Raw genomic sequence first — 25378 nt, 5'->3', positions numbered from 1 at the left:
GTGGGCTGGTGAAAAAGGCATATGGGACACTTGCCTTTATCAATTGAGGCATAGATTACAAAAGTAGGGAGGTCATGTTGGAGTTGTATAGAACCTTGGTGAGGCCACAGCTGGAGTACTGTGTGCAGTTCTGGTCGCCACATTATAGGAAGGATGTGATTGCACTGGAGGGGGTGCAGAGGAGATTCACCAGGATGTTGCCTGGCATGAAACATTTAAGTTATGAAGAGAGGTTGGATAGACTTTAGTTGTTTTTGTTGAAGCCGAGAAGACTGAGGGGCGACCTGATCGAGGTGTACAAGATTATGAGGGGCATGGACAGGGTGGATAGGGAGCAGCTGTTCCCCTTAGTTGAAGGGTCAGTCACAAGGGGGCATAAGTTCAAGGTGAGGGGCAGGAGGTTTGGGGGGTGTGTGAGAGAAAACTTTTTTACCCAGAGGGTGGTGACGGTCTGGAATGCGCTGCCTGGGAGGGTGGTGGAGGTGGGTTGTCTCACATCCTTTAAAAAGTACCTGGATGAGCACTTGGCACATCATAACATTCAAGGCTGTGGGCCAAGTGCTGGTAAATGGGATTAGGTAGGTAGGTCAGGTGTTTCTCACGTGTCAGTGCATACTCAATGGGCTGAAGGGCCTCTCTTGCTCTGTGTGATTTTATGATCCTGTGACAATGTTCAGCACCATTCATGCTCCTCAGATACTGAAGCAGTCCATGTCCAAATGCAGCAAGACCTGGACAATAACCAGACTTGGGCTGATAAGTAGCAAGTAACATTCACGCCACACAAGTGCCAGGCAATGACCACCTCCACCAAGAGAGAATCTAACCATCGCTCCTTGATGTTCAATGGCATTACCAGCACTGAATCCCCCACTATCAACATCCTGGGGATTACCATTGACCAGCAACTGAACTGGACTAGCCATATAAATACTGTGGCTACAACAGCAGGTCAGAGGCTGGGAAGCCTGCGACGAGTAACTCACCTCCTGATTCACCAAAGCCTGTCCACCATCTACAAGGCACTAGTCAGGAGTTGATGGAATACTCCCCACTTGCCTGGATGAGTGCAGCTCCCACAACACTCAAGAAGCTTGACACCGTCCAGGACAAAGCAGCCCACTTGATTGGCATCCCATCCACAAACATTCACTCCGTCCACCACCGACACACAGTAGCAGCAGTTTGTACCATCCACAAGATGCACTGCAGGAATTCACCAAGGCTCCTTAGACAGCACCTTCCAAACCCACAACCACTACCACCTAGAAGGACAAGGGCAGCAGACACATTGGAACACCACCACCTGCAAGTTCCCCTCCAAGTCACTCACCATTCTGACTTGGAAATATATCGGCTGTTCCTTCACTGTCGCTGGGTCAAAATCCTGGAACTCCCTCCCTAACAGCACTGCTAGTGAGACCTTGCCTCCACTGCTCTTTGGGGAAGAGAGTTCCAAAGGCTAATTATCCCCTGAGAGAAGATATTCCTCCTTACCTCCATCTTAAATGGGGTTCTCCTTATTTTTAAACTGTGCCCTTCCAGTTCTAGATTCCCCCAGGGAGGAAACATCTTCTCAACACCTACCCTGTCAAGCCCCTTCAGAATCTATATTTGAATAAGATCACCTCTCATTCTTCTAAACTCCAATGAGTATAGGCCCAACCTGCTGGCAGCCAACTTAAAGGGGAATCCCAAAGTCTTCTATAGGTATATAAATAGTAAAAGGGTGGTAAAAGGAGGAGTAGGGCCGATTAGAGACCTAAAAGGAATTTACACATGGACGAAGGGACCATTGGCTGAGGGATTAAATGAATACTTTGCATTTCGTCTTTACCAAGGAGGTAGATGCTACCCAGGCCATGGTGACAGAGGAGGAAACTCTGTCACTAGAAGGGTTCAAAATTGATAAGGAGGAAACGTTGAATAAGCTGTCGGCATTTAAAGTTGACAAGACACCAGGACCAGATGAGATGCATCCAAGGACATTGAAGGAAGTGACAGTAGAAATTGCAGGGGCATTGGCCATAATCCTTCAGACTTCCCTAGACTCAGGGAGGTGCCAGAGGACTGGAGAATTGCAAACATTTCGCCCTTGTTCAAAAAAGTTTCTAAGGATAAGCCCAGCAACTACAGACCTGTCAGTTTAACTTCAGTGGTGGGCAAGATTCTAGAAACAATTATTTAGGATAGAATTAGTAGTCACATGGAAAAATATGGGTTGATAAGGAAGAGCCAGCATGGATTTCTAAAGGGGAAATCATGTTTAACTAACTTGCCAGAGTTTGTTGAAAAGGTAACAGAAAAGGTCGATGAGGGTAATGCTGTTTTTGTGGTGTACAATGGACTTTCAAAAGGCATTTGACACAGTGCCACACAACAGACTTGTGAGAAAAGTTATTGCTCACAGAATAAAAGGGACACTAACCATGTGGATACAAAATTGGCTGAAAAATAGGAAGCAGATGGTAATGGCCCATGAATATTTTTCGGCTGGAGGAAGGTTTGTTGTGGAGTTCCCCAGGGGTCGGTATTGGGACCCTTGCTTTTCCTGATATATATTAATGATCTAGATCTTGGTGTGCAGGGGACAGTTTCAAAGTTTGTGAATGAATGAACAAAGCTTGGGAGTGTTGTAAACTGTGAGGAGGATTGTGTGGAACTTCAAGAGGACATAGACAAGTTGCTGGAGTGGGCAGATAGGTGGCAGATGAAGTTCAATACAGAGAAGTGTGAGGTGATGCATTTTGGTAGGAAGAACATGGACAGACAATATAAAATAAGGGTGAAATTTTGAAGGGTGTGTAGGAGCAGAAAGACCTGGGTGTATATGTGCTTAGATCATTGAAGGTAGCAGGACAGGCGGAGAGAGCAGTTAATAAAGCATATTGTATGCTGGGCTTTAATAATAGGGGCATAGAGTACAAGAGCAGGGAGGTTATGCTGAATTTATATAAGACACTCCTTAGACCTCAGCTGAGGTATTGTGTACAGTTCTGGGCGCCATATTACAGAAGGATGTGAACATATTGGAGAGAATGCAGAAGAGGTTTACGAGAATGGTTCCAGGGATGAGAAACTTCAGCTTTGAGGATATATTGGAGAGATTGCGACTGTTCTCCTTGGAGAGAAGAAGGCTAAGAAGAGATTTGATAGTGGTGTTCAAAATCATGAGGGGACTGGACAGAGTAGATGGGGAGAAGCTGTTCCTGCTCGTAAAAGGATTGAGAATGAGAGGGCACAGATTTAAAGTGATTTGCAAAAGAAATAAACGAAAAACTTTTTCACACAACGAGTGGCTCGGGTCTGGAATGCACTGCCTGGAAGTGTGGTGGAGGCAGGTTCAATTGAGGCATTCAAGAGGGCACCAGATGATTATTTGAGCAGAAACAATGTGCAGGGGTACAGGGAAAAGGCAAGGCAATAGCACTAGGTCATAATGCTCATTTGGAGGGCCGGTGCAGACATGATGGGCCAAATGGCCTCCTTCTGTGCCGTTAAAGTTCTGTGATTCTGCTCAACCTTTCCTCACAAGACAAACCCCATCAGCCCAGGAATCAGCCTAATGAACCTTCTCCGAACTGGTTCCAATGCAAGCATATCCCTCCTTAAGGACAGTGACCAAGATTGAACACAGGACTCCAGCTGTGGTCTCACCAATGCCCTGTACAGTTGTAGCAAGACTTCTTGACTATTATGTCCCATCCCCCTTGCAGTAAAGGCCAACATTCCATTAGCCTTCTAATTACTTGCTGTACTGGCATACTAACATTTTGCGATTGATATACAAGGACACCCATATCGCTCTGTACCGCAGCCTTCTGCAGTCTCTCTCTCTATACTCTGCTTTTCTATTCTTCCTGGCAAAGCGATCTCACATGGTCGCACATTATACTTAACCTATGTGTGTCTTAAAGAACTGCGATTTGCAATGTTTAGGATCCCATAATAGCTGCATGAACGAAATAAGCTCAGGAACTTTACTGAAGTGGTCAATGGTGAAGATATTGGAGGTGAACTGGATTAATTCCATACATGGCAGCCAGGCTAGATTACTAGACGGGAATATGTTGATGCCTGAACTTAAAGAAACACTAGCTGACACTAGTGGAAGTCTTAATTTCGCTATACTAGGACATTCCATCCAAATTAAGATGGAGTGTTAAGAATCTGACAGAAAAGTGCGGGGGGGAAGGGGGAGGTCAATATTGCTGAGGAGGGGAGAATTGTGAGCCTGAATGAGTGATGGAATCACATTCAATAGTAGCTTTCAAAAGGGAATTAGATAGTTGAAAAGGAGTAATTTGCAGGGCTATGGGGAAAGAACAGAGGGAGTGAGACTAATTGGTTATCGCTTTCAAAAACCTATCATAGGCATAATGGGCTGAATAGCCTCATCCCGTGCTGTATAATACCGTCCTATGAAAGAAATGTAATGTTACTTATATTAAAAAAGTGATCATGCTGTAATCTAGAAACCCGATCCCAATATCGCAAGCTGACCAGTTCCAACTCATGATGCTGATATAACCAAACTGTTTGGTCTGAGCACCCTTCTAACACTTCAATACATTAATCCTTTAGTTTCAATCAACTATTCCCTAGAGTGGTACTAGAGCTAAAACAGTTACATTACAAGGATAGATTGCTTGGGCTAGGCTTGTATTTCCTTCAGTATTGAAGATTAAAGGTATAATCTAATTGAGGTGTATAAAGTTGAAGGAGTTGATAGGGTGAAACTATTTCCTCTTATTTGGGAGGGAGGTTGGTGGGGGGAGGGGTGGTGGCTGTGGCAGAACAGGGGGGCAGAACCTTAAAATTCGAACCAGGCCATTCAGGGGTGAGGTCAGGCAGCCTAAATCTGGAACTCTCTCTTTCAAAAAGCTGTTGGGGGTGGGGGGGGGCGGCGGTGGGGGACATTGACAATTTCAAGGCTGAGATCGATAGATTTTTGGTGGGTAATGGTATCAAGGGTTATGGAAACCAAGGTGGGTAAATGAAAATAGGATCCAGATACACGATCTAATTGAAACGCAGGGCAGGCTTGAGGCATTAGAGAAAGAAATGGCGAACAGCAGGCTCCCCAAGCTCCCGGGTAATTCAAAAAAGACATAAGGACTTGAAAACATTGCTTTTGTTTGCAGAGAATGGGTCCCTACGTATATATAAATAAATGCACACCTCGGCCAATCAGAGTTGACTTGCCAACCCAATCAGCACCCTTTTCTCCTGTGGTACAAATTGCTGTGATCGTTTGAAATTTGGCATTCCTGCGTTTGTCCTGACGTGTGCAAGATGAAAGCCTGCGGCAACATGCCTCTCCTTTCAGCAAATATTCAAGTCCCGTACAGCCAAGTGACTCTTTATAGGAGAACAAACCCGTGAATAACTCCTTCCTCTCTTAAACAAACTTCAACAGATAAGACAGGTAGATGCACAGAAAGATGAGACAGATCAATAGATAGATGGATAGAGGTCTACCTTTATATGGTCTCGGACTGCGAGAATCCCCTTCCATACCACGCTGTAGCACCAATCCTGGCCTGTCCCCTCCTAAAGTTGGCACAGACAGAATTGTTTTGAAGATTCTTGGGTGGCAATTGAGCAATGGTGTGCCCCCAAAACTCCCCTGTCAGCTCGTAGCTTTTTACAAAGAACATTTCTTTTTTGTAAAAAAAAAAGAAAAAAAAAAAGTGGATTATATACAATTCTCACAGTTAAAGCTCGGTAACAGGAAAAGAAAAGGTCCCTTATATTTAGAAAAAAACAAAAGGCAATAAACAAGAGGCTTGGTACATGCAGCAAAGAACGAAGGGGCAGAAATCACTGGTCGGAAATGATAGCTGTGATGGCATTTCCACATGGGCTGTTGGCACAACTCAGCTCCGAAACTTTGCTTGGACCCAATCAGTAAAGTAGATTCGCTAATCAGATGGTGTAACAGCAAATTTTAAAGGAAGAAAGCACTAATTAGACTCATGTTAAAACCAAAACACCCACCAGAGTCAGACATTAGGTTTGAAGCTACATTAGAGGTTACTTTCTAATTGTATAGGACAGTACGGAAGAAAGATACTACCTTTCTATCACTGAACACATAGTACATCTGAGACAGTGCGTGTCCGCACAGATTAACTCCACTCATTTTTTTGAAACAGAAGGCACTTTTTGTTCCTATTTTTTTCCTAAATAATGGCCCCATCCTCTCCGGCAAACACAATTTATGGATTTAGCTTCAAAATAAAGGTGGAATGGAATAAGTAATTGCTGCACTGCTGATAATTCCTGCTCTCCGTCCATTTCCTCCAACCAGCCATCCTTTCTGAATGTTAATGACTCTACTGTTTACACACAGCAAAGTCAACAGGAATCGGGGGGGGGGGGGGGGGGGCGGGGCGGGGGGAAATCCTTCACTGGTTGGAGTCATACCTAACACAAAGGAAGATGGTTGTGGCTGTCGGAGGTCAGTCATCTCAGCTCCAGGGCATCACTGCAGGAGTTCCTCAGGGTAGTGTCCTCGGCCCAAACATCTTCAGCTGCTTCATCAATGACCTTCCTTCCATGATAAGGGCAGGAGTGGAGATGTTCGGTGATGATTGCGCAATGTTCAGCACCATTTGCGACTCCTCAGATACTGAAGCAGTCCATGTCCAAATGCAGCAAGACCTGGACAATATCCAGGCTTGGGCTGACAAGTGGCAAATAACATTCACGCCACACAAGTGCCAGGCAATGACCATCTCCAACAAGACAAAATCTAACCATTGCCCCTCGACATTCAACGGCATTACCATCACTGGCGAATCCCCCACTATCAATATCATATCAACACTATTGACCAGAAACTGAACTGGACTAGCCATATAAATACTGAGGTTACAAGAGCAGGTCAGAGGCTGGGAATTCTGTATCGAGTAACTCACCTCCTGACTCCCCAAAGCCTGTCTACCATCTACAAGGCACAAGTCAGGAATGTGAAGGAATACTCTCCACTTGCCTGGATGAGTGCAGCTCCAACAGCACTCAAGAAGCTTGACATCACCTAGAACAAATCAGCCTGCTTGATTGGCACCCCATCCAGTGCCTTCAACCATCATTCCCTCCACCTCCCACGCACAGTAGCAGCAGTGTGTACCATCTACAAGATGCACTGCAGGAATCATCAAGATTCCTTAGTCAGCACCTTCCAAACCCATGATCACTACCATCTAGAAAGACAAGGGCAGCAGAAAGATGGGAACACCACCACCTGCAAGTTCCCCTCCAAGTCACTCACCATCCTGACTTGGAAATATATCAGCCGTTCCTTCACTGTCTCTGGGTCAAAATCCTGGAACTCCCTCCCTAACAGCGCTGTGGGTGTACCTACACCACAGGGACTGCAGCGGTTCAAGAAGACAGCTCACCACCACCTTCTCAAGGACAATTAGGGATGGGCAACACATCCCACAGGCTCTTAAAAAATAAGAAACTTGACAGGCGCACGTAACATGTATTCCGTGACATGTCTATGGTTTGTCTATATTCACGCTCTCCATTCCAGGGCAACGGGAGGAGTTAAAATCATAGAATCACCCAGTGCAGGAGGGGGCTATTCTGCCCATCCGTGCCAGCTGTTTGAAAGAGTGGTCCAATTCCAAGAACGTGCAAGGGTATGGGGATAAGACAGGGATTATGTAGAATGCTCGTTCATCGAGCCAGTATAGACTCGATGGGCTGAAAGGCCTCCTTCTGCACTGTAAAGATCCTGTGATTCCCCCATTCTTCTTTCCCCTACAGCCATGAACATTTTCACAACCTCAAAGAGTTATCCAATTCTTTTCTGTAAGTTCCTATTGAACTTGCTTCCTCTGCCTTTTCAAGCAGCGCGTTCCAGATCACCACAACTCGCCGGGTCAAGTGAATTCGCCTCATCTCCCCCTCTGCAGTGATTTTGCCAATTATCATTAAATCTGTATCCTCTGATTATTGGGCAGTGAAAACTGCTCCTGTTAAAATCCTACACTGGCCACAAAAAAAACCCTGCAGGAGAGCAAAGAAGGAAGATATTTGCAGTAAACATTCACATGATTTACTGTGTTGTTCAGGAGAGTTGAGTAAGAAAAATGCACAGTTGTATAATATATATAAATGGATATGAGTGTGGTGAGGTGCTTCACTAGTGCAAGGTCAAACGATTAAATAATTGACAAAGGTAGAATAAATTCCGAGAGTCATTTTACCCTCCAACTGCCTGGCTGGAGAACGCCAGGATCAGGGGCAACACTAGTTTTACATACCCTCCGATTTCAGTCTCCACTGAGGTTAACAAAACCTGGTGTTCCGCCCAATCCTGTGGGACCACCACCCAATGAGTTTAATTAGAATTGCTCGTTATATGTCTCCGGCCCAGGCACGCTAAGTACTCCTCTTGAAGGCGATCGTATTGAATCTTGTATGTACCTGAGGGGGGCCTGACAGGGTGGATGCTGAAAGGGTTTTTCCCCTTGTCGGAGAGACTGGAACCGGGGAACACAGTTTAGAAATAAGGGGTCTCCCATTTAAGACGGCGATGAGGAGAAATGTTTTCCCTCAGAGGGTCTTGGGAGCTCTCTTCCCCAGACAGCAGTGGAGGTGGAGTCATTGAATATTTTTTATGACAGAGGTAGATAGGTCCTTCTGTTGAAGAGTCATACGGACTCGAAACGTTGACTGTGTTCCTCTCCACAGATGCTGTCAGACCTGCTGAGTTTCTCCAGCTATTTTTATTTTTGTTTTAGATAAGGCTCTTGACTGACAAGGGAGTCAAAGGATATTAGAGTAGATGGGAATGTGGAGTTGGGGCCACAATCAGATATGTTCTCTGCCAAAAAGCAGGTCCTTGGCAATTACAGCTTGAATCGAAGCAAAGTGCTGCAATTTTTGGTGTTATGGGAGAGCAACGAGGCAGGCCCCAAGTCTACCTCAGACAGGACAGGGGTTGAACCCCACGCAGCTGGCACTAATCTGAGCCGCATGCTGGCCGCCTAGCCAACTGAACCAACGAGCCCCGTCTGTTAAGTATTTCATAATTGACCACACACACACACACATCTGCGCATTCCTTCAGTAGGGCAAGAGGCAAGGTGATAACAATATATAAACCTGCACGTTACCCCATCCAGATACATCATGAAAAGCTTTTCACCAGTATCTGCCTTCTTATAGATGTCTGTTTGCTCCCAATTGCTGATGATTTTTCAGATGCTGATCGGAAGTATGCACTTTATAGAATGATACAACACAGGAGTGACATTCGGCCCATTGTGCCTGTGCTGGCTCTTTGGAGGAGCTATCTGATTGGTCTTACTCCCGCCCTTGCTCTCTCCCCATTGCCTTGCAAATTTTTTTTCTTTTCAAGTGTTTGACAGTCCCCATGGAATCCACTTCCAACATCCTTTCAGATGGTACATTTCACATTAGCAAAGTCCATTGCACTGTTGAGTGCAATATGTTGAGTAACATATTCTGCACAGTTACCCAATTAGACACAGACTGAAGCCGAGATGGGGATCTCTCGCGGCACTCATGTCACAAGATCACCAGCTGCCAATTCTGGTCAGACGTATTCCTGGAAGTGTCACATCACACGAGCTCCTCCCTTCATTCCAACCTGCCCCCACACCACCCCACCAATCCTCCCAGTGCCTCCTCTTCCCATCGCCAGTAGGAAGGTGACAGACTACCCATTACCTGATGGAGTGATTCTTCACTGTCACGCAAAAGCTGTCTTTCTCATCAACTCCAATGTTTTTATAAACAGAAGCGTTCAAATAAAAATTTACAAAGCCACAATTTATTTAAAGCAATTACGATTTTTCTCCTGAGCTTTTTTGTTCCCGGGAGTGCCCAAGAGTCTTTTCAGTTCCTGGGATTCCAGGACAATTTTGGAGGGTTTGTAACCCCACCAATGAGAGATAGAGAGCGAGTCTGCTTGTCTGCGCGTGTATGTGGTGGGGGGATGGAGGGGGTGGCGGGGAAGAGGGAAGAGTTAAAAATTGTAGTATGCTGTTAGTACATCTACTTTCTAAGCCTTCGGAATAATACACGCCTTATCGACTGGAGTGAGCAGAGAATGTTCACAGACTCTTCGAGTTTGCTGTTCATTCCAGCGATAAGCACACACGCCATTCACCGTGACACTGTCTTGGCATTTCTTTATTTCTGGTGTGACGCTATGTTGCGTGGCCCAGGGTTCAGCAGGCTAAACATTTTCACCAGGACACAGGGACCGTTGTGAGCGACAGCGCCACGGTGGGATGGAATCATGAATGGGAAAGTGGGGGCTCGGGGGGGGCGGTGGTGGCGGTGCAGAGAGAGAAACTTCTGAATCCCCAATTACAATGCCCACGGTATGCACATGCACCCCTCTACCTACTCTGCTTTCTCAATCCACCTGGAACCGGTGCTACAGACCGCCTGTCGAAAACCAGTCTGACTATTTAGCGAACCATTTTGATTTCAAGGAAGGGCGCCTGGTGAAAGAGACATTCTGGGTGGTGGCGGGGGGGTGGGGGTGGGGGGGGGGGTGGTGTTCCAATAAGCCAAGCTACAGCGGGTCTATAGAAGAGTTCATAAAGAAGCACACTGGTATTTTTGGTCTCCTCCTAGCAACAGAAAAATAAATGAAATAAGTGAGAATAAATTGAAAGGAAACCGAACATTGTTACCTCGAACTGAGTGCCGCAAGGTGCAGAGCGCGTGCCAAAAATCGTAGGGCAGGTCTGCTTACCTATCATATGGTTGGCCACATGAACCTGGATGTCCCATTCACACTGAAAGATCATCTGACATTTGATGCACTGGTATGTCCTCTTCTTGGATGAGAAAGTGGGTGGGTGGGGTGGAAAGAAAAGCAGAGATGTCAAACTGGTCAAGTTGTCCCCAACAAGGGAAATGATAAAACATTGATTTTTTTTTTTTAATTTAAAAATACATTTTCAACAGCTATCGCAAATCAGTAGATACAAACCGACACTGGGCTGCGTTGTTGCGGTGAGATGAAATAGTGGGGGTTCGGGAGGATGCTCGTGTGCGGCTGGCATGAAGCCGCTGGGCTGAATGGCCTGTGCTATACGGTGCTATGTAATTAACCTTAAAGGACCGGGTTACCTTCAAGAGAAAATGGTAGCAAGACCCGTTTATAAGTTGTCCACGGCACTTGTCCAATTTCAAAACAGGCCTTGAATAACAAACACTGGGGTGGTTTTTGCAACTATAGCTGTGGCTGGGTGGGTAGCACGCTTGCCCCTGAGTTACAAGGTTCTGGCTTCATGACCCACTCCAGGGCCTGGGAACAAAAGTCAAGGCTGGCATTCCAGTGCAGTACTGAGGGGAGTGCCACACAGTTGGAGGTGCTGCCTTTCGAATGAGACGTCAAACCGAGGCCCCCGCCCCCCCCCCCCCCCCCCCCCCCCCATCCCCCATCTGTCTGCTTAGGTGAATGCAAAATATCCCAGGGCACTATTTCAAAGTACAGCAGGGGGTGGGGGAGGCGGGCGGGGTGTCACCCCTGATGTCCTAGCCAACCAACAACCCTCAACCCACATCACAAAAACAGATCACCTGGTCGGCTATCTCATTGCTGCTTGTGGGAGCTATAACCGTGCTCCTACTGGCTACCGGGTGACTACACATCAAACATTCCTTCATTGGCTGTAAAGCACTTTGAGACATCCAGCGGTTGTGAAAAACGCTATATCAATGCAAGTCTTTCTTATTTTAAAATTCAGCACCCTTGACTGGCACTCGCCGCAATTTATGTTCTCCAATATCCCCCTCAGGCTTTCATCTTTAAGGTAAGAGGGGAAGAAAAAGGATATGGTGGCGGGATTGGATAAAGTAGCGTGTGAGAAGGTTCGTGTGGAGCACAAACATGAGCATGAACCAGGTGGGCAGAATGGCCTGTTTCTGTGCAACAATAACAACCACCTGCATTTATTTAGCACCTGTAATGCAGCAAAACGCCCCAAGGGCTCTTCACAGCAGCTCGATCGACTAAAATTCGACACCGAGCTACGTATGGAGGCTTTAGGATTAGGCCATCAAAAGCTTGGTCAAGGTGGTAGGTTTCAATGAGCGTCTTGAAGGGGAAGGGAGAGTCGGAGAGGGGCAAAAGAAGGAATCCCAACATTTAGGGCTCAGACACCTGAGAGCATGGCCACCAGTGCTGGAGCGATTAGAATCGGGCACGCGCGAGGGGATGGAATGGGAAGAGCAGAGATTATCTTGCAGGGCTGCGGGGTTAGAGAAGCTCGCAGAGATGGAGGGCGAGGTTCTACCGCCCAGTGCAGAGGCCAGGAAATGTGGGGAGCCGTTCAAAAGCCCCACTGACTTCGTGTGGGACTGGAAAATCCTGCTGCTGGGAGGGGGGAGGGGAGGCCACAAAATTCCATCTGGAAAGTGGGAGAGGTGAAGGAGGGGGGGGGGATGAACCCAAGGATGAGATTTCTAAAAATTGAACCAACGCCAGTGCTAAGCTCTCCGCCCGCAGAGATAGTTTCTCTCTACCTAACCTTCAAAACCTTGTAAACTTGGATCAAACTGCCCCTCCCTTCACCTTCGAAATTCCAGGGAATGGAACCCTCCTTTGTTTCTGCCCTCCTCACGATTTGATCCCTGCCAGTGAAGGCCTCAGGCCTCATCTACACCCCCGCTCCCTCCACAAGGTCAACATTCCCCTGGGAGAAGGCCCAGCAGCCTCCGATCGGCCCCCTGACCGCCACTTCACCTACTCTGGGATGTCGATTACCATGCCCTGGGAATTTATCGGTCTTCAATCCCATCAATTTCTCCAACACCATTTCCCTACTAATACTGATTTCTTTCGTTTTCTCCCTCTCATTAAACCCTTTGTTCCCCAACATTTCTGGTATGTTATTAGTGTCCTCCTTTGTGAAGACAGAGCCAAAGTATGTATTTAGTTGGTCAGCCATTTCTTTGGTCCCCATTATAAAATCCCCTGTTTCTGACTGTACGGGACCTACATTTGTCTTCACCAATCTTTTTTCTCTTCACATACCTATAGAAACTTTTACAGTCAGTTTTTATGCTCCCCTGCAAGCTTACTCTCGTACTCTATTTTCCCCTTCTTGACCAATCCCTTGGTCCTCCTCTGCTGAATTATAACGTTAAAATGTTCAGTGCTGCCAGGGTGTGGGTCAGCGCTTCTCGAGAGAGAGAGAGAGAGAGAGAGCTCCCCCCCCCGGAAGAAGGACAGCTGCCCCCAGGAGCTGCAGACCTCGGCAGACTAAAGGAGGTGACAAAAAAATGCTCCCAGTGCAATCGAGCATCTTGAAAGCATCCCTCCTAAAAAAAAAAATAAAATTCCAGTGCCCAGATGTCTCTCTTTTATTTTATCACACCACCACCCCCCCACCCCACCCCCTTGCGGGGATATCTGGATTCCCTGGATGGAACCTGGAGTAAAAATGCGACATGAGGGGGATGGGGGGGGGGGATATGTTTTATAAGGTTTTTAAAAAAATCTTTTTTTTCTTTTAAATCTAGAAAATTGTTCGTCTCCCTGAGGCAGCTTTCCGTGCCTCGGGGGGTGGAGCTTGACTACCGCGCACACCCAGGCGCATGTGCGCCAAGTCTGCGTTCGCCCTCCTCTCTCCCCACCATCCACCACCCCCCCCCCCCACCACACACACACAGGCAGCGCTGCCGCTCCTGTTTCACACTGGGCGGGCCTTCACCGGCGTGAAATCGCGGTCCGGCCCCCCCATCGAGGGCGGTGGGCGACTTCCCAACCACTCCTGCCCTCCCCGACGAGGGAAAAATCCTCCCCTGAGAGGGGGGGCGGGGGAGAGTGGGGGGGTGGGGGGGGTGGTATCCGGGTATAAACGGATCACTAAGATGCCACGAAGCGGTAGGTGCTCTGTCACGTGAGCAGGGACACGTTAATTAATTAAAGTTTTTAAAAAAATTTTGACTTCAATTTTTTATTCGCTGTTGGAAACCTCGTCCCACGAGCGGACGAGGTGTCCTGAAAAGTGCACAGGCCGCTCGGCCTTCTCGCCGACCGTAAGGTTTGGAAGGGCAGGGAGAAATTTCCCTCGGTTAGCTTTTAGATGGCCTTAATAGGCCTTTCAATTGTCGGTGGGCCGCAAGTCATTTTACACTCGGTCGTGTCAGGTGCACATCCACCCCCCCCGAGCTAAAAATTCTCCCCCTAGTCTTTTTGAACCTTCGCTGTTTCTCACTGCGTTTAGGGGCTGGGATAGGAGGAATCATCCCGTTGGTAAGGTTGGGGGGGGGGGTCTTGCTGGAAATCCGGGGACCGAGGACCTCAGCAAGAGTCGGCAGCACCTTGGGAAAGAGGAGGAGAGTTGAACGGTCACCCTGAGTGCTCTGCAAACTCTTTTGCGTGGCTTCCCTCGAGTCCTGACATCAAAACGGGGACGCGGCTGTGACCCACCGAATGAGATGTTTCCCAGGAGAAAAAAAAGGGGACTTGAGTTGGGGATGGGATTAGGGGGAGGAAAAGTGCCTCAGATTACCCTGGAAGGGCAAAAATCTGAGCAAAAGGTGAAGCTGGCTGTTTCACGCTGCCACCATGCAGCAGCAACCGGAGTGGTGTTCGCCACTAACTGGATGCTGCCGTCAAGCCAAAAAAAACGTTCTGTCTATCACACAAACGTGCAACGTGGTATATGAATTTCAGTGCCGGTTTGACGCTAGGTATGTAGGCTGTACATCCCAAAGACTGGCGGATCATATCAAACAGCATGTCCCAGACGCTGTTCACAACAGGCAAGGTACTGACTGTACCCAACCAGCCTGGGCTTGCATAACTCAAAACACACTGTGTGACATTAGATGTGATTCTACGATTGGACAACATTTGCTGAGCAATCCTGAGTACGCTAAGAATTTCACTGACAACCAATTTAAGATCATCAGTCGGGCTCGTAGTGTGGCTCACTTACACGTGCTAGAAGCTACGTATACTAATACACAGGGTCCTGTCCTTTCCAGACAGAAAGAACATGTACATACATTGCACCTGTTTCAACCAAATAAAATAAGGGAAACCTTTCTCTGCTTCATTCCCCAGGGCAATCCCTTGACTAATCAGAGTCAACCTGCCTGGTTTGAATTTAAACAAAGCTTGGCAGTTAACTGCCAGTCATCAGTTAACTGGTGCATTCTCCATGGCAGCACCTCTACCAATCAGGCTACTTGCCAACCCATCAACACTCTCTTCTCATGAAGTATAAATTGTTGTTCCCTTTACATTTGGTATTCTTGCGAATTGTCCTGATGAGCGCAAGACGAAAAGCTTCCACAAAATGTGTCTTTTATCAGCAGCAATTAATAAATATGGAATAAAATGCCTCTTCATTAACAACAACCATGAAACCACTGGATTGTCCTAAAACTCGACTTGTTCACTAATGTCCTTGAAGGAAATCTGCTGTCCTTGCCTGGTCTGGCCTACATTTGACTCTAGACTCACAGCAATGTGGTGGACACTCAACTGCCCTCTGAAATGGTCTAGCAACCCACTCAGTTGTACGAGAAATCATTGTACAGAAGACTAGATGGGCCGCAGCGGTTCAAGAATGCAGCTCAGCAGCACCTTCCCAAGGCAATTCGGGGTGGGTAATAAATGCTGGCCTAGCCAGCCATGCCGACAACATCAAATAAAATGATGAACTTCATCCTAGGGTCTTGGAAGAGTTGGCTAATGAGGCAGTAGATAGGTGGTGCAATTTTTCCAAAATTTGCTAGATTCTGGCAGAGTTCCATCAGACTGGAAAGTAGTAAATATAACCCCTCTACTCAAGAAGGAAGGGGGTAGAAAATGGGAAACTACAGGCCAGTTAGCTTCACATCTTATCCTGGGGAAGGTGTTAGAATCAATCATTAAGGAGGTCACAGCTGGGTACTTAGAGAAACTCGAGGTAATCAGGAACAGTCGGCATGGTTTTGTGAAAGGGGAATCATGTTTAACCAATTTATTGATTTTTCTTTGAAGGGTTAACATGCGCAGTCGATAAAGGGGAGCCTGTAAACATGCCGTACTTGGATTTCCAGAAAGCACTTGATAAAGTATCACATAAAAAGTTACTGTGGAAAATAAAAGCTCATGGTGTAGGGGGTAACATATCAGCATAGATAGAAGATTGGCTGGTTGGCAGAAAACAGACAGTATGTATAAATGGGCATTTTTCTGATTGGCAGGATGTGACGAGTAGAGTCCAACAGGGATCTGTACTGGGGCCTCAACTTTTTACAATTTACATCAATTACTTGCCACTGCCAAATACGCCTGTCCTGCATGGGAAAGATCTACTCATGCCAAGAAGACGGATGCCATTCTGAATGCAAGCTGCCGACTTATCACAGGTTGTTTAAAACCAACAAACACCAACAGCCTGTATATCCTGGTGGGTATTGCTCCCCCTGATATAAGAAGAATGGTAACCTGCAAGAAAGAGCGACTCCATCAAACATCAGATGAGAGGCACCCTCTACATGGTCATACACCTACACCCAGCCACCTAAAGTCAAGGAAGAGCTTCATGAACAATGTTGTTTCATTACAATCAACCCCATCTGAAGCCCACATCACCTTGTGGAAAGATCGGCTCGCCAGTCTCGAACAACCCCCAGCGATGGAAATTCTACTGGATGAAAGCTTTCCCCCAGGAGCTAATTGCCACTGGGCAACCTGGAAGTGCCTTAACATACTTAAGACTGGTGTTGGTCGTTCAAAGGTGTCACTAAGCAAATGGGGATATACAACCTGCCCGACAACCTGTGAATGTGGAACTGAGCCACAGACTATGCAACATCTCCTGCAATGCCAATCGCTAGAGGAACCCTGCACTGTTGCAGATCTTGCCGAATTCAACAACAAGGCGCAGAAATGTATTCAGTTCTGGCTGGGGCCATGTATAAACTGTCCGGGGACACGATAAGAAGATCAATTACTTAAATGAGGGAAGATTTTAAAATTCATTTACGAGATGTGGGCTTCACTGGCTGGGCCAGCATTTATTGCCCATCCCCAGTAGTCCCTTGAGAAAGTGGTGGTGAGCTGCCTTCTTGAACCGCAGCAGTCCCTGTGGTGTAGGTACACCCACAGTGCTGTTAGGGAGGGAGTTTCAGGATTTTGACCCAGCGACAGTGAAGGAACGGCCGATATATTTCCAAGTCAAGATGGTGAGTGACTTGGAGGGGAACTTCCAGGTGGTGGTGTTCCCCATGTGTCTGCTGTCCTTGTCCTTCTAGATGGTAGTGGTCGTGGGTTTGGAAGGTGCTGTCTAAGGAGCCTTGGTGAATTCCTGCAGTGCATCTTGTAGATGGTGCACACTGCTGCTACTGTGTGTCAGTGGTGGAGGGAGTGAATGTTTGTGGATGTGGTGCCAATCAAGCGGGCTGCTTTGTCCTGGACGGTGTCAAGCTTCTTGAGTGCTGTGGGAGCTGCACTCATCCAGGCAAGTGGGGAGTATTCCATCACACTTCTGACTTGTGCCTTGTAGATGGTGGACAGGCTTTGGGGAGTTAGGTGGTGAGTTACTCGTTGCAGCATCCCTAGCCTCTGACCTGCTCTTGTAGCCACAGTATTTATATGGCTGGTCCAGTTCAGTTTCTGGTCAACGGTAACCCCCATGATGTTGGTAGTGGGGGCTTCAGTGATGGTAATGCCATTGAACGTCAAAGGGTGATGGTTAGATTCTCTCCTGTTGGAGATGGTCATTGCCTGACACTTGTGTGGAACGAATGTTACATCAAACGGAGTGCAGCCGACTAACTGAGTGAAGACCTGGGGGAGAATTCTCCCCATGTCAGGTGGGCTGGTCGGGAGCGGGCGCAGGGCTGATCACCGCCTGCGATCGTCTCCATGCCGTTTTGTGTGGGCGGGCCAATTAAGGCCCGCCCAGCGTGATGCATGCACGGTAGCGCTCAGCACTCCCTGTGCGGGCGGGGGGTTGGGGGCGGGGGGGGGAGATAAAGAACATGTTGAGAATTTCTAATAAAGAACGTTAAAGATTATTTACACATGTCCCCTCGTGTGTGACAGTGTCACATGAGCTGGGACATGTTTACGAATTGTGTAAAAAAAAATATTTATTTATTTAATAAAACCTTCAGGAAACCTCATCCTGCCCGTGGATGAGGTTTCCTTAAGGTTAGATGGGCAGCGCTATCAATCATTCAAATTGCTCTCCTAATGAACAGGCCCCTGACAGTCGGCTAGCATGCGCCCGCTGACCGAAAGGTTCTGAATGATGCGCGGTGATGTCGGGACACATGCCCAGCGTCTCCCCGCATCATCTTACGCATCGGCGTGTGGGGCCCACACGCCGACCTGAAAATTCTCCCCCTGGAGTTTGGTAAAAGCGTGTTGGAGTTGTCCGTTTCCCCTTTCTCACCCCCGTAGGAATTGGTTCTTGCTCTACTACAAGGGAAGCAGTTAGCTGTTTGGCGAATACGTGGCAAGTGGGCAAGTTCTATTCGAGCCCTGAGGTTTCAAATCGTGCACAATTTGGTGGTAAAGTTAATAAAATATATAAGAAAGCAACATAAATAAGTGATTAATATCATTAAGTAATTATTTAAAATACATTAAGGACGGCAGGACCGGTGATGTGTCCAGGCAGCAGCATGTGGGAGCTCCTGGATAACATTGGGATCCAGGGCAAACACGTCTGCAGTGAGTGTTTGCAGCTTGAGGAACTTCGGCTCAGGGTCATTGAGCTGGAGGCTGAGCTGCAGACACTGCGACACATCAGGGTGGGGGGAAAGTTACCTGGATGCTTTATACCAGGAGGCAGTCACAGCACTTAGGATAGGGCCTTCTGATTTGGCCAGTGGCCAGGGACAGGAGGGTGCGACTGTGAGTGAGGCAGGTAAGGGGACCCAGAGCACCGGGGTGTTGAGCCTTTGCAATGGTCCAACAGGTTTGTGGTTCTCTCAGCTTGTTTGGATGAGAGTGGGGGCTGCAGGGTGGATGAGAAACTGACCATGGCACTGTGGTACAGGAAGCCATTTATGTGGGGGCAGCAAAAAGGAACATAGTGGTAGTAGAGAAGACTTTGGTAAGGGGGATTGACACTATTCTCTGTAGCAAAGGGCGAAAGCCCAGATGGCTTTGTTACCTGCCCGGTGCCAGGGTTCGGGACATCCGTTCAGGACTGGAGAGGAACTTGCGGTGAGAGGGGAGGATCCAATGGTCGTGGTCCATGTAGGTATCAGCCACATAGGCAGGATAAGGAAGGAGGCTCAGTTTAGTCAGTATGACGAGCTAGGGACCAAATTAAGAAGCAGAACCTCAAAGGTAATAATTTCTGGATTATTACCTGAGCCATGTGCAAGTTGGCATTGGGCAAATAAGATTAAAGAGATGAATGTGTAGCTCAAAGACAGGTGGGGGAGAAGTGGGTTCCAGTTTGTGGGGCACTGGTACCAGTATTGGGGAAAGTGGGATCTGTACTGTTGGGACGGTCTACATCTGAACTGTGCTGTCCTCATGAGCTGCCGAACTAAGGAAGTAGAGAGGGTTTTAAACTGAATAGTGGGGGCAAGGGATCGAATTTGGAAGATGTGGTAAACCAAAGAGTAGAGACCAGGCAAGAGAGACAGCAATTAATATGGGAAATGGTAAACAGAGGACAGAGGGTGTAACTCTAAGAGTAAATCAGCAGATAAGGCTAGACACTACAATAATAATAAAATAATAATACTAAAGGCTCTGTATCTAAATTCACATAGCATTAAAAACAAAACAGATGAACTGATAGCGCCAATTGAAATAAACAGGTATGACCTGATAGACATTACAGAGACATGGCTGCAGGATGAATGGGACCTGAATATTGAAGAGTACGTGACATTCAGGAAGGGCAGGAAGTTAGTCAAAGGTGAAGGGGTGGCTCTGTTAATTAATGACAGTATTAGCACATTACAGAGGGATGACCTAAGTTCAGGAAACCAGGACACAGAAGAAGTTTGGGTTGAGATGAGGGATGATGAAGACAAGAAGTCATTTGTGGGAGTGGTGTACACGATCCTAATTGTAACGACACAGTAGAAGAGAAGAGATAATGGGAGCTTGCCAGAAAGGTACAGCAATAATCATGGGGGGTTTTAATCTATGTATAGACTTGAAAAATCAGATGGGCAGAGGTAGCATAAGTGAGGAGCTCATAGTTCATAGAATGTTTTTGGGCTAGTTTTCAGCACAGCACATTCTGAAGCCAACCAGAGAGCAGGCTGTGCTAGGACAGATACTGAACCATGAGATAGGATTAATTGACAACCTCCAAGTGAAGACACCCCTAGGTAGCAACAATCATATTATTTCTGAATTTTACATTAATTTTGAGGGAGATATATGTGTGTCCAAGACTAGTATTTTAAAATTAAATAAGGGCAATTATGAGGGAACAAAAGCAGAGCTTGCTAGAGTGAACTGGCAAATGAGGTTGAGGGATAGGTCAATTGAGGTTCAGTGACAGACATTTAAAAAGATATTTCAGAATACACAGAACATATATATTCCAAAGAGGAAGAAAAATTCTGAGGGGAGGGTCCACCATCCATGGTTAACTAAAAAAAAAGTTAAAGACAGTATCAAACTTAAAGAAAAAGCGTTTAATTACACAAAGACAGGTGACAGGTCAGAGGTTTGGAAAGAATATAAAGAACAGCAAAGAAAGACAAAAAGATTAATAAGGAGGGGAAAATTAGGGTATGAAAGAAAGCTAGCTAGTAATATAAAGACGGATATTAAGAGTTTGTACAGGTTTTTTTTAAAAGAAAAGAGTTAATAAAGTGAGCGTTGGTTCTATAGAGAGTGGGTCTGGGGGATTGATAATGGAAAGTAGGGAGATGGTGGATGAGTTAAACAGATATCTTGCTTCAGCCTTCACTATAGAGGACACGAGTAACATCCCAGAAATAGCTGTAAATCAGGAAATGGAAGGGAGGGAGGAACTTGGGAAAATTACAATCACCAGGGAAGTGGTATCGAGCAAATATTGGGTCTGCGGCTGACAAATACCCAGGTCTAGGTTCACTTCACCCTAAGGTCTTGAAAGAAGTGGCTAGTGAGAGAGTTGATGCATTGGTTTTAATTTTCCAAAATTCCCTAGATTCGGGGAACGTTGCATTAGCTTAGAAAATAGCAAATATAACTCCTTTATTCAAAAAGGGAGGGAATGAGAAAGCAGGAAATTATAGGCCAGTTAGCCTAACATCTGTCATAGGGAAAATGTTAGAAGCTGTTATTAAAAATGTTATAGCAGGGCACTTAGAAAAATTCAAGGCAATCAGTCAGAGTCAACATGGCTTTGTAAAAGGGAAATCATGTTTAACCAATTTATTGGAGTTCTTTGAAGGAGTCACATGTACTGTAGATAAAGGGGAACTGGTGGATGTACTTAGACTTCCAGAAGGCATTTGATAAGGTGCCACACCAAAGGCTATTGCAGAAAATGAAATCTCATGGTGTAGGGGTTACACATGGATAGAAGATTGGTTAGCTAACAGGAAGCAGCGAGTAGGCATAAATGGGTCCTTTTCTGGTTGGAAGGATGTGGTGAGGGTGTGCCACAGGGGTCAGTGCTGGGGCCTCAACTTTTTACAATTTATATCAATGACTTGGATGAAGGGACGGAAGGAATGGTGGCTAAACTTACTGACAACACAAAGATAGGTGGGAAAGTAAATTGTGAAGAGGATGTAAGGAAGCTACAAAGTGACATGGACAGGTTAATTGAGTGGGAAAAGATCTGGCAAATGGAGTATAATGTGGGCAAATGTGAAACTGTTCATTTTGCAGGAAGAATAAAAAAAGTAACTTATTATCTAAATGGTGAGAGATTGCAGAGTCAGAGATTCAGAGGGATCTGGATGTCCTAGTGCATGAATCACAAAAGGTTAGTGTGCAGGTACATCAGGTAATTAGGAAAGCTAATAGAATGTTATCATTTATTGTGAGGGGAATAGATTACAAAAGTAGGGAGGTTATGCTTCAGTTGTACAGGGCACTTGTGAGACCACATCTGGAGTATTGTGTACAGCACTGGTCTCCTTATTTAAAGAAAGATGTAAGTGTGTTAGAAGCAGTTCAGAGAAGGTTTACTAGACTAATACCAGGAATGGGCGGGTTGTCTTATGCAGAAAGGCTGGACAGGTTAGACTTGTATCCACTGGAATTTATAAGTGTTAAGAGGCAACTTAATTGAAACCTTTAAGATCCTGACAGGGTGTGGAAAGGATGTCTCCTCTTGTGGGAGAATCTAGAACTAGGGGGTCACTGTTTAAAAATAAGGGGTCGCTCATTTAATACGGAGATGAGGAGAAATGTTTTCTCTCAGAGGGTTGTGAGTCTTTGGAACTCTCTTCCTGAAAAGGCGGTGGAACTAGAGTCTTTGAATATTTTTAAGGCAGAGTTAGATAGATTCTTGATTAACAAGGGGGTGAAAAGTTATCAGGGGTAGGCAGGAATGTGGGGTTGAGGTTACATTCAGATCAGCCATGATCTTACTGAATGGTGGAGCAGGCTCGAGGGGCTGAGTGGCCTGTTCCTGCTCCTAATTTGCACGTAAGTACTTGCAACTTGTCAGCCCAAGCCTGGATATTGTCCAGGTCTTGCTGCATTTGGACATGGACTACTTCAGTATCTGAGGAGTGGCAAATGGTGCTGAACATTGTGTAATCATCAGCGAACATCCCCACTTCTGACCTTATGATGGAAGGAAGGTCATTGATGAAGCAGCTGAAGATGGTTGGGCCGAGGACACTACCCTGAGGAACTCCTGCAGTGATGTCCTGGAGCTGAGATGATTGACCTCCAGCAACCACAACCATCTTCCTTTGTGCTAGAATTTTGATTTCAGGTTTTATTTGAATTCAAATTCCACCATCTGCCAGGAGTGTTACCCTGGGTCTCTGGTCCAGCAACAATGCCAATAAGCCAGATGACACAAAGATAAGTAGGGAAGTATGTTGTGAAGAAGACATAAAAAGGTTGCAGACTGATATAGATCAGTTGGCAGATGGAGTTTAATGTGAGAAAATGTGAAGTTGTTCACTTTGGCAGGAAGAATAAAAAAGCAGAGAATTACTTAAACAGAGAACGGCTGCAGAATTCCAGGGTGCTGAGGGGTCTAAGTGTTCCAGTACATGAGTCACAAAAAGTTAGTATGCAGGCACAGTAAGTAATTAAGAAGGTTAATGGAATGCTATCCTTTATTACGAGATGGATTGAACATAAGAGTAAAGATGTTATGCTTCAGTTATACAGGGCATTGGTGAGACCACACCTCGAATACCGTGTGCAGTTTTGGTCTCCTTATTTAAGGAAGGATTGAAATGCATTGGAGACGGTTCAGAGGAGGTTTACTATATTGATACCTGGAATGAGTGAGTTGTCTTATGAGGAAAGGTTGGACAGACTGGCCTTGTTTCCACTGGAGTTTAGAAGAGTGAGGGGTGATTTGATTGAAGTATACAAGATCCTGAACGGCCTTGACAAGGTGGATGTGGGAAGGATGTTTCCTCTTGTGGGTGAGTCCAGAACTAGGGGGCACTGTTTTAAAATTAGGGGTCGCCCTTTTAGGACAGAGGTCAAGAGAAATTTTTTTCTCTCAGAGGGTTATGTGACTTTGGAATTCTCTGCCTCAGAAGGTGGTGGAGGCGGGGTCACTGAATATTTTTAATGCAGGGATAGATAGATTCTTGTTAGGCAAGGGAATCAAAGGTTATTGGGGTAGATGGGAATATGGAAACAAACAGATCAGCCATGATCTTACTGGACGGCAGAGCAGGCTTGAGGGGCCGAATGGCCTACTCCTGTTCCTCCTGTGCCTGTTTGTGTGTTATTTCCGGTTGGGTTTTTTTCTCAGGCTGAACTAAAAATGTGAAGTTGCAATTTGAACTCAGATTCTCTGGATTAATAATCCCAGTAACGTAATCCTACACCGCTGTACTGTCTAGTTTCACATGAGAGAATCTAGAAACTAGAGGGTACAGATATAAAGTAATCTGTGGAGAAGCAAAAGTGATATGAGGAAAAACTTCTTCACACAGCAAGTGGTTCGGGTCTGGAATGCACTGCCTGACAGTGTGGTGGTGATAGAGCCAATGGAAGCATTCAAAAGGGAATTAAACTGTTATCTGAAAAGGAAGAACGTGCAGGGTTACAGGGAGAAGGCAGGAGAATAGAGCTGGTTGAGTTGCTCATTCGGAGAGCCAGTATGCACACAATGGGCCAAATGGCCTCCCTCTGCACCATAACGATTCTGTGGCTCTGTGATCGTCGCAATGAAAGCACTGAGACTTGTGTCTGCGCCTGCTCCTTAAACACCAATGAAAGCACTGAGACTTGTGTCTGTGCCTGCTCCTTAAACATCAATGAAAGCACTGAGACTTGTGTCTGTGCCTGCTCTTTAAACATCAATGGAAACATGGAGTTAATCAGCATCTGTGACAAGGAAAGGTGGATTATGATATTGCGCACGCGTGAGCGAGTGTGTGTGTATGCACACGCGAGTGTGCGCATGTGAAAGTGTGGGTGTGTGCATGTTTGCAAGCGTGTGCATGTGCAAGCGCATGTGAGTGTGCATGTGTGTGTGCCCTAAGAGTCAGAACCTTTTCTCTTAACAGATGCAGACTGACTTGCAATCTCCATTCATTGCATTGTATCAGGAGCCAAGAAAGGTTTTATTTTTAAATTACAAGACTACACTTCCCGAAGCAGGGGCAAAAGGGAAAAGCTTGTTAATATTCTGGGCAACATGATTCCTCCACCTCAAAATCGTTAAAAATGTAAGGTCTCACACTGGCGTGTTTTCAGTCAAATACTACAACTTGGATATTGCCCAGCTAAACCCTACAAAGCCGCTTCCATTTGGTAGAATCCAATATATTCCACACACACTCTTGAGGAAAGTCAGACAGGAAGATATTTAGAGTTTGGCACCTGAGCAAACATTAACCGGGTCCCAGTGCCAGAAATCTCTTTGCGTATTACAGAGGGGTTTCTGTCCCACTTACACAACCTGTTTATCAGCTCACCGGCAAACTTATCACCAGAAACCCAACTTGGCAAGTCAGACGGAATTTGAAATTAAACATTGCACTTCTACTTCTCCCCCACCCCTCTTAAACATTCCCCTGGTGCCCTCATTCCAGACTGGACAAAAACAGAGTCCCTTCTCAAGCGGAGGACACCATCCCCCACCTCCACCCCCAGCCCCCCCACCGCCACCCACCCCCCCCAACAACTCCACCCCCCCATCTCCCCCGCGCCCGCCACACCCAGCCCCAGCACACTCCAGTTTCAGATCAGCCCCTCCCCCTCTTGAACAACAGGAGGTGAGCTTCTCACCTCAAAGGG

General features: G+C 46.4%; 1 protein-coding gene across 7 annotated transcripts in view; it reads right to left on the bottom strand.

Annotated features, from left to right (window-relative positions):
• Positions 1-25378, bottom strand: part of LOC121279188 (zinc finger protein 521) — a 547824-nt gene that overhangs the window by 262108 nt on the left and 260338 nt on the right. For 4 of the 7 annotated variants that reach the window (XM_041190196.1, XM_041190191.1, XM_041190197.1 and 1 more), the window contains 2 exons: positions 10751-10835; positions 5482-5553 (listed from right to left, as the gene is read on the bottom strand). In XM_041190196.1, the coding sequence (XP_041046130.1) occupies positions 5482-5553; positions 10751-10835 (157 nt within the window). The remainder of the gene's footprint in view (positions 1-5481; positions 5554-10750; positions 10836-25378) is intronic. The other 3 variants (XM_041190193.1, XM_041190194.1, XM_041190195.1) reach the window with 3 other exon arrangements.

The sequence above is a fragment of the Carcharodon carcharias genome, chromosome 6 (assembly GCF_017639515.1).
Source record: "Carcharodon carcharias isolate sCarCar2 chromosome 6, sCarCar2.pri, whole genome shotgun sequence".
Taxonomy (NCBI): domain Eukaryota; kingdom Metazoa; phylum Chordata; class Chondrichthyes; order Lamniformes; family Lamnidae; genus Carcharodon; species Carcharodon carcharias.
The sequence above is the reverse complement of the archived record's forward strand: the minus strand, read 5'-3'. Positions and strand labels throughout refer to the sequence as shown.